At 44.0% G+C, this 15123-nt stretch overlaps 1 protein-coding gene across 7 annotated transcripts in view; it reads left to right on the plus strand.

The window, feature by feature from the left end:
• Positions 1–15123, plus strand: part of rimbp2b (RIMS binding protein 2b) — a 110689-nt gene that overhangs the window by 64299 nt on the left and 31267 nt on the right. For 5 of the 7 annotated variants that reach the window (XM_085293765.1, XM_085293766.1, XM_085293767.1 and 2 more), the window contains 5 exons: positions 1937–2020; positions 9585–9674; positions 11659–11781; positions 13116–13220; positions 14907–14957. In XM_085293765.1, coding sequence (XP_085149891.1) covers positions 1937–2020; positions 9585–9674; positions 11659–11781; positions 13116–13220; positions 14907–14957 — 453 coding nt within the window. Of the gene's footprint in view, positions 1–1936; positions 2021–9584; positions 9675–11658; positions 11782–12010; positions 12152–13115; positions 13221–14906; positions 14958–15123 lie in introns of those variants that run through there. The other 2 variants (XM_085293761.1, XM_085293762.1) reach the window with 2 other exon arrangements.

The raw sequence follows: 15123 nt of genomic DNA on the forward strand, positions 1-15123 counted from the left end.
AAACAGGGGATGCAGTCTACCATACAGGTATACAGTATTTAATTGCAATAATTGGGGCTGAATTTCAGTGCAAGTCTTAGTGCCAGATCACAGCAGTGGCTTTTTCCAAGAAAACCCTTAAGCTGTAGTAATGGATCAAATAAAGTCTCCTTATTTCTTAGTAAACACGAGTATGTCAGAAAATTCATATTGGGAAAAAAAGGATAAAGCATGAACAGAAAGTTCCCGTTTCCCTAAAGGTTAATCTGGATTTCCTACATATTGTCACGTCTGTTTTGTCTTAGTTAAACCAGCACTCACAATAGCAGGGCCGTCTAAACGGAACATGGCCGTAAGTAATGTTACCAATTACACCTGTGTTTATCCTGCGAAGGAAGGTCAGCAACGCCGCTCTGCAGACGGGCTGTGCTGTGCATGCTGTGGTGTGTTTAGGGGTCCGCTGAGACCCTGAAGCACAACACAGCACTCATTATTTTTCCAAGGGTTGCTTCCACGTCTAACCCACAGCTGCTCATTTTGTTCTATAGGCAGACTTGAAGTATGACAGAACCACCTTAGTTCAGAAAAGAGCTGGAATAAATAGCTTGCTTGCTGTCTTGTTGATCCTGGTCAGGATAATCTTAGGCGCTTAAAAAGAAAGCGGCTGGACTTCTTTAAGTTTAAGGCATTTCACCTCTTATCCAAGAGGCTTCTTCTTTGTAGCTCTAAAATCAAACGGTGGAGAGTCCCAGGTATTTAAACCTTAGAAGGGGCTGTCCCTCGCATCAGGTGACCTCAGTACACTACATCACAGGGTGGGGCAAAGTCTCACAGTGGTTTCACCCAAAACCTCTGGTAGTAATGACCCAAGCACATAGTTAACAGTGGGTCAATGACCACATGTTTGAGGGACAACCCCACTAAGGTTAAAATACCTCAGACTCTTTACCTTTATGTTTTAGACCTGAATGAGCCTCGTGGATTGATGGGGAATTTAGTCGCTTTCTTTTTAAGCTGATAGGAGTTGTTTTCTTGGTATTTTACTCCATCATTAGATGGTAAATGGCCTGTATTTATATAGCGCTTTACTAGTCTCTAAGGACCCCAAAGCGCTTTACATATCCAGTCATCCACCCATTCACACACTGGTGATGGTAAGCTACATTGTAGCCACAGCCACCCTGGGGCGCACTGACAGAGGCGAGGCTGCCGGACACTGGCACCACCGGGCCCTCTGACCACCACCAGTAGGCAACAGGTGAAGTGTCTTGCCCAAGGACACAACGAACGAGACTGTCCAAGCCGGGGCTCGAACCGGCAACCTTCCGATTACAAGGCAAACTCCCAACTCTTGAGCTACGATCGCCCGCTAGATAAAACCACTTCAAGCCTCTACATTAAACATTTCACCACATTTTCAAAATCTTCATTCCATATTTAGCGATGAGGGAACAAAATCCCGTCAGATCGTTAACTTACGTGTGTTGAATATGACACGTAAAATCAAATACAAATGGCGACCCAAGCATCGCCATTGAGAGCTTGCTGACATTTAGTTTAAAGCACCTCTGTGTGCAGCTTCTCATAGGTGTAGGAAGGTCTAACCCCGCTTTTATTTGCAGAAGTTTTAAGCAGATTTTGGTTTGATCTTTTTCACGATAGTATTCATTAGGGGCCACACTCCCTCTATCCACATTTTTTTGAACCTCTCATTTCAAAGCATTTCAGCCCTTTTCCCTGACATTGAAACATTTGTAATCTCTAGCAGATAATCTCTGCAAATCTCACCCATGTACAATTCATATACACACAAACCCCTGACACATGCACTCGCACACCTAAATGCTGAAAAGCCTCAGCTCAGTCTCTTCCTGTTTAGTTTTACTGAGTTCTCTCAGGAAGCTTCTGTTCCTGACAAACCAAGCAGCTGTCCTCTGCTTTTTCCCCATCTCCCCAGGAGACTGAGATCAGCACCAGAAGGAAAGAGTGTGAAGCGCTTGATGCAGAGGTGAAGAAAAAGAATCAAACATGTCAGACTTTGGTAAGTGCCCCAAGAATATACTTTGGCCTCTGAATGAAAAGGATGGATGCTAAAATTGATTTGTACCCTGAGAGCTTTGCCTTCTATCATCACACACAAGCCTCCCTTGAGAAAACGAGTGGCAGTGATAGCATGGTTCCCTGGCAGTGACTGAAATGAAAAAAAAAATTGGAACAATTAATTGCAGGGTGCAGTATCTGTGGGTTGGGTTTTGTTGGCATGGGGACCACATTTGAGAATGAGCGATGCACATTGCTGTAGTAATTACTTGTTGTGAGTGATCGTGCACAAACCGAAGAAGTGCTGCGCATCTTGTGCAGTAGTATCTTCACGCTGTGGCTTTATTGGTTTCTTTTGTATACGCAGTCGCTCGGTACAACATAGCTGTGATGTAAATGAACAGAGGTACACAGCGCTGTGTGTGTGTGGTCACAACTGCGAAAGGTCAGAGATATGTTACACAACTCTCTTTCACTTGGTGGTTCTTTAAGGACATTTTCTCATAATGCCCCAGAAATGTCACTCTGCTTCCCGCTGGAGTGGCCTTGACTCAGGACAAAAGGTAAAGAGAAGAAAAAGGGAAACAGACGGGCCCTGCTGATTAGTAAAAGACCAAACAAACGAAAAAAACTACACATTTAATCTTATTATACTGGATTCATCTTATTTTAATCTCATGATATGACAGAATAAGTCAGTTTTGTTGGTTAGTAGAAGTTATATAGAGAGGCTTTCTATTAAATCAAACACAGTGTACCTTTACTTTAGCAATGCTGGCATTTGAATGTGGTGCTGATGTCTTAAATTAAGTCTCGAAGGTTAAATTTATTTTATTTTTTTCTGTTAAGAGCCACTCTGTTGGAGAAAAGCGAGTCGAATTCCTCTGACTGTGTGCAGTGTTGGAGGGTGAGGCAGATCACACAAGACAGCGTTTTTAATTTTACTGTTTGGTGGTGTTGGGAGGGGTGGGAGTGGTGGGATTTGTCATTGAGGCCAGGCTAAATGCCAAATGTGCTAAAATAACCAGTGACCAGCAAAGGCAATAATTACCCTGCTATATTTTATTTATTTAACTGGAGAAACATTCTGTACCTGAGACAGGAGGAGTTCTCACGGCTTCTCGCAGCAAGGACGTGTAGACGAGTTGATGGTACCAAGCCAGAGTGACTAATCAGTTTGTTTCACAGTGTGCCAAAGCTGGAGATGCTTCTGTCCATTAAAGTTGAGTTTGAGAGAGAGCAAAGTTTTTCTGCTATGAATTTCCAGTGGTTAAAGTTGGTTACCCACGCACTCTGAGGCAAAATGCTCAGCTAAAGAATTTTAGAGTATGTGTGATAGTGAGAGTAGATAAAGCATTATTCTTCTCTTCTCTGTAGTTTGAGAGCTGGGGGGAAAAAAACTGTAGACATCAAAGCCTCTTTATAAAAAGTTGAAGTTTGGCACCACAATAAAAGTATACGTGTTTGAAAGAGAGTAGTAAAAGACTAGTGCAGATGGCCTGAAATTGAATTTTTTCTCTATGAAAGGTAGGAGCTCGAGGGACTCGGCAGTAATTTAAATGGCACTGTCTGGTCCTGGACCATTTGAATTCATTTCGTCATACCCCCGAGCCCCCCCTCTATAGACGAGCTGTCTTTGTGTGTGGCTTTCTGCCCTAAATAAACACTGCATTAGGACAGTTTTCTTTGCTGCCCTCCTCTCGCCATCCCTGCCCACAGCAGCACTTCCCTCCTCGCCCATTATTAGCCTGCTGAGTCCAGGGGAAGCTACCCAAAGGACAAACTGTCCCCAAATGGCGAGCAGAAATGGCAGGCTGGTCTCCACAGACTGCGGTACAGCTCTCATCTCCCCCTGCTCCACCAAGCTTTGAGAACAGCGACGCAAACAGAGACAAGACCAGGGAATTTTTTTGTGAGGGGATGGCGAGTTGACAGTAATGTCACTTCCTGTTTGGTCTAAACCAACTCCCTCTCTCTCCTCTGTTTCCTCTACATCTCATGTTAAAAAGAAGCACAAACGTGCAGGATTACCTGCGCTGTTGGCGAATTTTTAACAGTGTCAATAGGAATACACACTGATACTTCTTTTTTTTTTTTTTTGACCCAGTGTTGAGATTGCACATTTTCATTAATGTCCCCCCTCATCGTGAGTTCAGCGGCCGTGTATATAAACACATCATCTGACTGAGTGTGTGAGTGACAGTAAACACTGTCACAGCCATCTGGCACCTCTACTTTCCTGGGTATCGGGTGTACAGCTACAGACCATCAGCAGAGCGTGCCTCCGCGAGCATTTAAAGCCTGTTACCATGGCGACAAGCATTAGCTGTATCAGCGTTGCTCGAATATGCGTCCGCGATAATCGAAGATCAGTGCTGAGGGAGACGGCGGGCAGGCTCGATAAGTCCAGGTTCTTTACAGCAGTGCCGAAATTTATCTCCAGGGCATCTTTGTGGTTAGCTTTGTTATCATTAAGGAGCAGTTTGTAAACACAAGCACCTTCTGTTAAAGGTGCGATTGGCATCTCATGTTGCCTTGGACACATGGCACGCACTCTAGGTGTCCAAAATTAATTTGAAGATAGACTATGTTTCTTCTCTTTTTTGTATAGTACAGAAAGTGGCTCATTTTGCTTTTTGCGTCGTGTCCGTGGAATCCTGGTGTGTTAAAGTGTTGTAGAGATTCAAGTGTAAGGGGGGAAAAGGAAAAGTCTAACTGTGAAGCTGACCAACTGTTTAAAGTCGGTCATCTTCACAGTTCTACACCGTTAGATGATATTTTAGGCACATTTCTGACACTATAATTGAGTTTATTTATACAACTCAATACCTACTGCCACCTCCTAATAATATTAGAGATTACAGAAGTCATGAGGAACCAGTCTTCAGGTAGGGGAAGTATATGCTTTCTCCTTTTGCTGGACATCTAGACAGCTGGCAATTACCTATTCTGAACGAGAGGAATAAGATGCTTTCATCCACATCGAACAGAGGCCGCTGAATATAGAGTTAGTGGGTGAAATGTTTGCATTGCTTGCGAGTTAAATGGCAGAGTTGATTCATCTGTCAGCCTTATCAAAACTTAACACGTTGCTGCGGCACACGAAGCTGAGTCAGAGCATGTCTGGACCAAATGCACATTTGGAGTAGGAGTAGCCGGGTACTCTGCCCCCAAGGCCTAATTATATTTTTCCACTGCGTATCATTCATGAAACTGTCCTAGCTCTCCTATCCAGATCAAATAGAATGCATTCATTCATTTCCCCCCCTCTTATTGCTGTGTGGCAGTCGCTTTTCCTATAATTCAGTCTCTTTGCTCTCTGTCTGTTTTTTGTAATACCTCCTTTCAGTTAAACTTGCTGTTCTTTGTGTGCGTGTCTGTGTTGGTGTGCAAGAAAATCTCATCTCAGCAGAAATCTCAGGTTTTCAGCTGAATAACGCCGAGGACGGCTCAGTATAGGCCACGCTGTTTTCTGCACTGAAATGCTTCCACAGCTTGGCTCACGGACTCTCCGTAAAAATGTGTCTTGCCAAGGGATTATGACGTGCGCTGATCTGTTTAAAGCATTAACACGTCAACAATATAGAACAAAGTCACAGCTGATTCTCTGTGTTTGACACAATTTGGTTTGCATCGTTATGCGTGTTTTGTCACGTCCAAATCCCCCACCACCAAAAAAAAAGGATTTTAAATGAGGGTGGCAGTCATATTGAAATGCTTAAATCAACAACAAACCAGGATGTCTAAAGTGCTTCAGTATATTGTTCTTTCAGCGTATGCACGGCAAAATGTCAGCTTTTGCTTTTTTTTCTGTAGCTGTTTGTCCTTCAGCGGGAACACCTGGAGGCTCAGCCAGCCCATATTAACACCGAATTGAAGGATCAATGGATATGAATAGGATTGCCAATGCAATCTACTGCTTGTTCGGGAAGCATTAAAATTGACTGGACAGAATCGATGCAAGTGGAATCTTTTTTTTTTGTGACATAAATGAATGAAAAAGCAGCAAAGCTCACCGATACCTAGACCCGGTTTGTAGAGTACGCTTGGGGAGTGTGATCGTGTGTACAGCGTCTCTTTATGTCTGTCTCCACGTTGGTTGAGTGTGGAGTGAGTGCATTTGAGAGCATGAGGGGGGGAATGGATGTTTGTGTCTGTGTGTGCCTGTATGTCTGTGTCTATATGTCAGGTTGGGTATCAGACGCCACCTCTCTGGGGACACCTCAGGCCCTCCAAGGTTTGGAGGCCTATCTCCACCTACCACCACTTCCCCTGCCGGTGGCGGACTCCCTCAGGTGTCGGTGCGTTGGTGGTTCTTTGTGTCTGGGGGTGGGCGTCCAGGTACACACCGGCTCACTCCTTGGCGGCCGCTTATCGGGGCCTGGAGCCTGTGGCTCGCTCGGGCCCCTTCGGGGGTGGGGTGCCCCCGGCCTCTCGGCCTGGGGCTCGGTCACTCAGGCACAGCTGGCGGCCGGCGGAGCTCACGGGCGCGTCACTGCAACTCCCCCTGGCTTCTGCTCCGCGGCTGCTGAGTGAACCCTCATCTGGGACTCTCCTCAGCTCTTACTGGAACAGTGGCGCGGCTGCCCCTCTGTTGGTCTTCCATGGTTTCTTGTGTTCTGGGGGCCTCTGGATGTCTGGAGTTTTGATCTCCTCCATACCTGCTTCACACCCTGGAGGACGGGGCTGTGGCCCCCCCACACTCCCTAGCAGATCGTTACATGGAGAAACCTTTGGAATACAAGCGCGCTGATCCACACAGGTATGCACACGGGTGTTCACTGCTCGTAGACCCAAATTACACCTTTCTTGGCTGCTACTTCGAAGCACATCTGTCCTGCGTGCTGCACAACAACATTGAATATTTAGTATTTACTGCTGTTTACACTTAGCTAGATTAATGCGATGGTGTTGTGTTTAGTATGTTGCTTTTTTTTTGTTTTTTTTTGTCTTTTTTTGCTTGTTTTCTATTCTTCTCTCAACAGGTGATCCAGGAGATTTTTATTTTTTTTCTCCCCCCCTTTCTCACTGTCCCTCTCCCCTTCTGTTTTTCCTTTCCTTCCTCTTTCTTTCTCCCTTTCCTATCTCTCACTCATGTCTGTCCCGTCTGTAACATCTGAAAATAAAATATAATAAATAATAAAAACAAAGATCGACCAAATGGACCAATACGGCAATGCCACGATGATCCATTTGGCAAAGTAAATCCATTGGGTATCCTTGTTGGTCTTCAGACAACAATTCTGATGGCTAAAGAACCAAATGGGACAGGCGAAAAAAAAAAAAAAAAAAAAAAAGCAAAGCTCACTCTCAACTCTCGTACTGTCTTCAGGCTGTTGTTTACTCTGCTTTTCCTTGATAGTGTTTTCTCTTCTATGGTCTTACATATGTGACTTTAATGTATACTGTGTATCGGATGTCACGCTAGTATTGTCATAAGTAGGTGTAGAGAGTAGCAGCAGTTAGAGGCGGGGGTCCAACGATGTGACACGTAACCTATGATACAATATTTTAGCACTTTTAAACATTTTGTGACATGCTGAGTATTGCAGTAGCATATATTGCGATTTATCTTTTTTCAGTGTGTCACAAGTTGATGCACTCCTTTCTGCTGTACTCAAACTTTCCCCAGCTTTATGTTTAACTTCTCTGTAGCCTGGGTATGGCGGCGTCTATGAAAATATATCACGATGCTGTCACATGGACTCCAAACCCTTGTTTTCTACAACAACTATGTGGATTCAGGTCTTTGTAAATAAACTGGGTGATGGATCGTGTCATTTTCTTAGCTCCCGTTGAATCGAGAGGTAGCTTTGTCAAGATAAATGCGCCCACTGTCGGCTGCTTTTTCAGTTGAGCTTTTTTAATATTTGCTGTTTTCAGAATGGCGGCACGTGAGATGAGCCTTCATGTTCGTAGTAGTCCCAGAATATTTTACTTTCATATAGCACTCCCTGGGCCAGCACAGTGGTGTGGTGGTTACCTCACCGTGAATTGGGCCTGGGTTGAATTCATCATCTGAAAAGGGCCTTTCTGTGTGGCGTTTGCATGTTCTCCCCATGTCTGCGTGGGTTCTCTCCGGCTTCCTCCCACCAAACTCCAAACACAGTTAGTGCGGTTAGTGGGATTAGCTTAACTGGTGATTCTAAATTGCCCATAGGTGTGAATGTGAGTGTGAAAGGGTGTCTACGCGGCAGCTAAGATGACCCTGAAGAAGAGGGACGGATGACTATCCTTGCAAATCCCATGTGCTATATCCATCTGCTTTGTCCCATACTTCCGCAAAATAAATCCAAGACACGTTTGATATAAATGCACATTGTGCTTTTTGGATTCTTTCCACGATATCTTAATCTTAATTGCAACAATTTCCACTCTCACACTAAATATCAAATATGCTGATGTCATTTAAAACAAAAAAACAACAGCATCGTGTGGCGAACTGAAAAAGAATTGATTTTATTATTCCAGCACTAAAAAGTTCCATTTGTTTTTATTTTATATAGTAAGATATAGATATTTGCTCTCACTGTATTGATATTATATGATCTACAAAATATGGCAATACTGTGCTGTAGCATAAAAGCTAAAAGGCTGTAGAGCTTCCCTGTTTCCTTGGCTCGAAGTGAAGAAATTAATTTAAAAAAAAAGGGAATAAACAAATACAAAAATTAGTTTCGGTGTTGGCTATTGTTATTTTTGCCATTTCTGTATAAGATATAAATAGAAAACCATGTGATCGTGAAAGAAAATGTGTCTCTCTGTGTTTTGGTGTGCATGTAACACAAACGTCACGCAGGCTGTGCATTAATGTGCATTAATGTTAGTTCCAAGTTTACCTCTTGGGTCATTTTTATGAAGCATCCTTCATAAGTAAAACATAAAGGAGCAGACTCTCCATCACAGGCCATTAGGATGCACTGTATTTACAGTAAATGCATCATGCATGAGCCATTTAGCTTCTTAGCTCCAGACAAGAAGAACCCTTGGCCTACATGCTGCTGCTGCTGCTGCTGCTATAAATTGCACATCTCAGGGAAGTCTCAAGTTGGCACTGCAAATTGCATTCACGGCACGCCACGCGACTGTTGATTGAATGTAATTAAGTTTTCCTTCTCTCCAATGAAGGGGTTTTTTTTTTTTACTCCCAGCTTGAAGCACTTGGTAGGAAAGATCATTGTGTGTGTGTGTGTGTGTGTGTGTGTGTGTGTGTGTGTGTGTGTGTGTGTGTGTGTGTGTAGTATTTGAATACATGTTTGCTTCCAAAACGCTCGCAGCAGTGAAAAACAACATTCTCTGAGTTTCTTGTTCTGTTCATTGCTTTGTATCCGAGATGCTAACATAGAAAACTATTATGACATTCTTATTGTTCTGCTGTAGCAGCTGAAGTGGCAGCTTCTTTTAGCGATGCTTTCTAGAGCGTACAAGAGAAACTCAAGCAGTCTTCTTGGATGAATAATGCATGGGTTATTGCTAACAACATACTGGGCTTGAGTGCTGTGCTCTGGTCTAATCTTTGTGACTTGTGGATTTTAAACCGTTTCCTTTCTGCCTCTTTTGCCTAGGAGAATGAGCTTCAAGACTTCCTCCACGAGAATAAGCACTTGAATCTACAGTTGTTCAGCAACAGCCACAAGGCATCTGACTATGAGGAGGTAAGAGGTGAAAGCTACGTGTAGAAAGTTTGCTGTACATAAGTACACACTAATAGCTGCTAACTTGTCACTGCCTCTCCATCTTGACACAATCTGAAGAGTTTCTGGGTCAAACCATAACACAAACAGATTATATGTCCTTTTATACTGGATCAATGGAGCCCATTATCAATGAAATCTACAAGACTTAAAATCCTACACACACACTTTCCCTTCAGTTTTAGCCCCAAGACTTCAAAGGCATTTGGAGCTGATAACAAAAAGTCCAAGTAGACCAACAAGGATCCCCAGGCCTCTCTATGAATGGGAAAGCAATTTTGTGAAGCAGCTGACTGGCAGGTATTTACTGTTGGTGCTGAAGAAGGGTGGGATGCTTGTTACTGGTGTCTTATCAGGACATGGGTGGCTCTTGCAGCAGTGATCTCAGCTGTTATCAGACTGACAGATATGAGAGTAGCTCTCTGCAGGGTAGCGCAGATACTAGCCCTGGCTTGCAACCCTGTGTTCTGATGCCTGTTATCTTTGAATGAACTAGGAGGGGCTACTGAGAGAGCCTCCCTCTACCCTTAATAGACTATTGACCTGCTTCTGCTGGATCCAGTGTAGTTGTTCAGTTTGTCTGCATTAGGCGTGGCACCCCCCTCCAGATAGTTTGTAATCTGTGGATGTGGGCCGTTCAGAGGAGACAGACTCGCTGGGTTCTGTGTGTGTTTTGCTTTGCTGATGTCGCTCGAAACGCCCTCCTTGAGGAATCATTAGTCATTCACGGTCGCCCTGAGGAAGGGACTTTACCACATTACGGCCGCAGGAGCCAGTCATCTCACTTCCACTTAGGGGCCTTTATAAAAAGCTGCCTCGTAAGTACCAATACAAATGATCTGTGGAAGACAAATTATAAAGAATATGTAGTGTTGGAAATAGTCACAACGCTTGGTTCAGTCAGATGCTTGGTGCTTGGCTAACAAGGAAACATGAATAATGTATTAATATTTTGGTTCATAGCAATGGGAGTGAGTCAATTATATTACTCTTGTGTTAATTACAATTATATAGGTTTAGCAGAGAAACCAGGCAGTTCTCTTACCCGACCACTTTCTGCCTGTTGCGTGCCATTCAACCGCATCACATTTTATAGTACAGCAAAACCTGTTCAGCGTCATTCATTCCAAAGCAGCAACTCTAACCTTCATGTAGCACGTTATATTCAGCTTGCATAAATATTGTATCAGTCACTGACTGACTAATATGTATTTATACAAATGATATTGGGAAACTGCTGTCTTAATGAACTAGATTACCGAACAGTTTCTGTAATTTTGTGCACTTTCAAAAAAAAAGAAAAAAAAATTGGACTAATGCTGCAGACTCTTGGAAACGGCTGTGACAGACTATTTAAGCTCTTCTGCTCTGGAGGCCCCAGCACCAGCACCATGTCTGTTATATAAAGGAACCAGAGTCATTTTTAGTGCTAAGCACAGCTGCTGAAGAGGCCACTTTGTACCGTTATCATTAAAATACATGTAGCATTGTGTTGCATCAGTTGTGAAAGAGTTGCAGTGTCGCTGACTCATTGTTAGATATTTTCTCTCATAGGCTCGTGATTCATGTAGCCTCTGCATCTGAAAAGTGAAGCCACTGGACAAGTGCCTTAAATCTGGTCTGCTAAAAGTCCAGGCTTAAGGCCACTGTATAAAGGTGCATGGGAAGTTACCCTCCTCCTTATCTCATGTACAAACTCAATTCAAATTTTCAGTTGCTAGTTTCAACTATAAAACAGCCATCATGCTCCATTGTTTGCATCATTAAACTTTAGGGTTGCAGGAGGACAGGGGCAGGTGAGGGAACCTGAAAGGGTATTTACCCATATCACATAAGAATGACATGAATCAATTTTTGTGTTCCAAAAATGCTACAAATTAGTGACGATTGAATACTGTAATGCAACTCATCAAAACGCTGGACCTTGCTTTTCCCTTGTGCACAGGTGAAGTCTGAGTATGCCCAGCTCAAAGAGACCCTTGGTGCTGTGACACAGGAGAGAGATTTAGCCCTGTGGGAGAGGAACCAGCTCCAAGCCAAACTGGAGAACCTAGAGCAGGTGCTCAAGGTGAGGAAGCTGGCTCCTAGAACAGACGCTGTCTGTCAGTACTGTGTGCATTTCCATTTCTAGTAATTCATCTGTCCTGGGATTCCTTTTCATTTATGGAGCCTAACCCTTTTGCCAGTACCCCTTTCTCCTATCTGTGCTACACTGCCTCCATCTGGTTATTTTCCGCTATACTGTCTAATGGCCTCGACATGTCTGTTGCCTTCCAGTGTCGTGTTGGGAGGTCTGACCAGGAGCTGTGAAAGAGTAGAAGCTCGGAACAGTCTGCGCTCTTCCCTTTCCAATTTCACCTTTTCACATTGTCCTACCCGACTTGATCTGTCCCTTCCTTCTTTCCCCTTGCCCCCTCTGCCCCTGCTAGATTTATAAGGTATCACTGCTATGTCCATCTGTTGGGGAGAAGCCCATTCTGAATGCTTTCTGTCAACCTCAGTGGCTGTGCTTATCCCTCCCTTTATCCGCGGGCTGCCAGACATACGAATGGTCACGTGGCTATACGACCACAGCACTGCTTAATGTGATTTATGCATGAGGCGGGACAAAGAGTTTGGCTTTACGATGACGGGAGGGGGAGGAAGACTAGATGATAATGTCACCTACACGTCCGATGACATTACCTATCTTAGATTTTTACTGGCATGTAAATGTCATTTGCTTCTTTCACCTTACAGCGCTGCAAATATTCACATGTAGTGGGAGCAGTGATGTGACACGGGCACACTGTGTTAGGAAGAGCCGAGCATTCAGTCCCCCCCCCCGTACTGTATGGCTTCTTTTGTTGTTATGGATGACCACAGACAAGTGAGCACGTCAGAGTTTGCTCACCCTTTTCACGTAACACGAAACCTCGCATTGATCACGCAAAGACGAGATCAGAGGACGGCTTTTCAAAGTAACCGAGACGAAACAGGTCTCGTGTTACCTAAAGGGGGCAGCAAACCTCACTGCCGATGGAAGTTTCTCGTTCACACACCAAAGCATCCCTAGTCCTCATCCATGAGCACCTTTGCGCAAGATGAGATCTGATCTTTCCCACGGATCGTTCGACATAAACATGTCTTCACGTGGCATTTGCTGTGGCATAGTTTATGTCTTTCTTGATTTTTTAAGGGTTTAAAGGTCAGTACACTGTTAACCAGCCTCTGTATGCGTAATGTGTGCACATGTAACACTTCTGAATGTGGAGTTAAAGACTGTAGATGCATTTTGTGTTGGCTCCGTGCCTTTGGGTATTAGTACCACTAACAGCAGCCCTCTCTATGCCCCCCACCCCATCCCCCTTCCTTCCACAATTTTCCCCTCCGGCTCTCCATCCCTACACCCCTTGTGGACAGCATATGCGAGAGGCTGCGGAGCGGAGGCAGCAGCTAGAGTTGGAGCATGAGCAGGCCTTGGCTGTACTCAATGCAAAGCAGCAGGAGATTGACATTCTCCAGAAGGTAAGAGAACTCCAAGCACCAGTGGGGATGGGCTTTTGTGTTTGCCCGGCTTTTGGCCTGTGTCATGGGTGAAAGAGCTTTTTGTTGAACACCCGTGCGAAACATACAGCACAACAAAGGTGAAAGTCAACAGAAACGAAACAGAAGTTAAGGAGTGCATGATTTTCTCTACGCTTTTTCTAGTTTCGCACGAGCATCTCCGTCGCATCCCCCGTCCTGCAGCTGTTTATCAATCCCAGAGCGTTTCTGGAGCACTCTTGTTTGTCACAAGCGAGCAAATCAGACTTTTAGAATCCAAAGTAGACACGACACTTTTTAGAGGCACACTTTAATAAAGGGGGGAAAAAAAGGCTCGCGCTGGCCATTTGATGGTTGGCCTTCCTCCACTGTGCACTGAAGCTGACTGTAATGTGAAAGCAACGGCTGAGATTACTGATAGTGTGAACATGATAGGAATTGTCACCAATGCCTTCTCTGGCAACACTGTGAGCGCCCTCGTGTTGCTGTTGCTGCAGTGTTCTGACTTCACAGTCAGCCCTTCACAGGCAGTCGTTCTCAGCTTTTTTCTCTCATTAACAGAAGCTCATTACTGCCTTATCTTCCTGCAGACACTCACTGCTCTCTGTGTTCTAAATTAATTGCCTGCAAAGTAGATTTATGAAATGGTAAAGCCCCGCAGATGCTCTCGTATTTATGTGGAACGCTTTATTATTTTTTTTCTCAACAGATGTTTCTCGTTTTCATAAGAAAAATGATGCGTACGATGCAGTGTTTCCGTATACTCCTTGTCTTTCAGAATGTAAACTCCCATTTTTCTGGAGCGCACTAGCATAAAAAATCAGATCATAAATCTACACCTTTTGATGTAGCCCAAAAACAACTATTCAAACAAACACCCTGGCAAGATGTTCACTGTCTGAAACGGCCATTTACGAATCGTGTAACGAAAAGAAAAACAGCCACAGCAAGAGTAAACGTTGCAGTATTTTTTAACTACGGATACATGGGCAGGCTCAAACTTAGGTTTTTTGCCCATAGATGATGCAGGAAGTCGTCTTCTCTTAAAAATGGCTGTGCCCCAACCACAATCAGCAGTTCCTCTTAGCTTTGCAAAAATGTACAGCTGTGTACTCTGCTTTGCTCCTGTGTTGTTGACAACACAGGAGCATTTATGTCACTTTCACCTCTGTAGCTGATGTTATATCTGAAGGAGGAGCCTTACTATGATTTCTGTGTTGAGGGAAACCATAATAGAAGCAATAAAATCATGTGTGCATCTAACCCCTGGGCTGGTAGTTAGAGACTCTTGTGCAGGTGCTCTTCAGCTTGCAGTTGCTTGATTATATTCAGTTTCTTGCACGCATGTAATGCTTTCATGTTGCACAGCTCTCCGAATGATAAATGACAAACATGCTTAACAAAACATAAAACCGGAGAGGCGAAAATGGTTTGAGAAAAGACGCGATATTCTTTAAGCATTCGGCGATATCTTATCGAATCAAGCCACTGCTGGCAAACGTGAGTGCGGACGGGGGTCCGCGCCGTCTTTTCAACCATTTTCACCTCGCGCACCAATGAATGCCTTTGAGAGATGCTCTTTGTGAGGATCTTTCGTCGGTGTTTTAAACAGAAACTAAAGCACAGCATAAACTGCAATGTAAGTGAACTGCACCTTGTGTTTCTCAGGCTCAGGTTGAGGCTAAAAAGGAACATGAGGGCGCTGTCCATCTGTTAGAGGTGAGCGTCTGGACTCTGGGGGTCTTGGGGGCTTTGCTGTGTGTTTTTGTGTATGCTGCTCGAGCGTTTCCTGCTTTCCGTGACCTCACTTCCTGAATTTTTTTTTTTTTTTTGTTTCTTTTGTTTCTTTAATAAAGTCTTATTGTTTTAAAACTATCTTGGCCAA

The sequence above is a fragment of the Mchenga conophoros genome, linkage group LG12 (assembly GCF_057382185.1).
Source record: "Mchenga conophoros isolate Kocher_MC1m ecotype Shallow Benthic linkage group LG12, M_conophoros_male_GT1.1, whole genome shotgun sequence".
NCBI lineage: Eukaryota > Metazoa > Chordata > Actinopteri > Cichliformes > Cichlidae > Mchenga > Mchenga conophoros.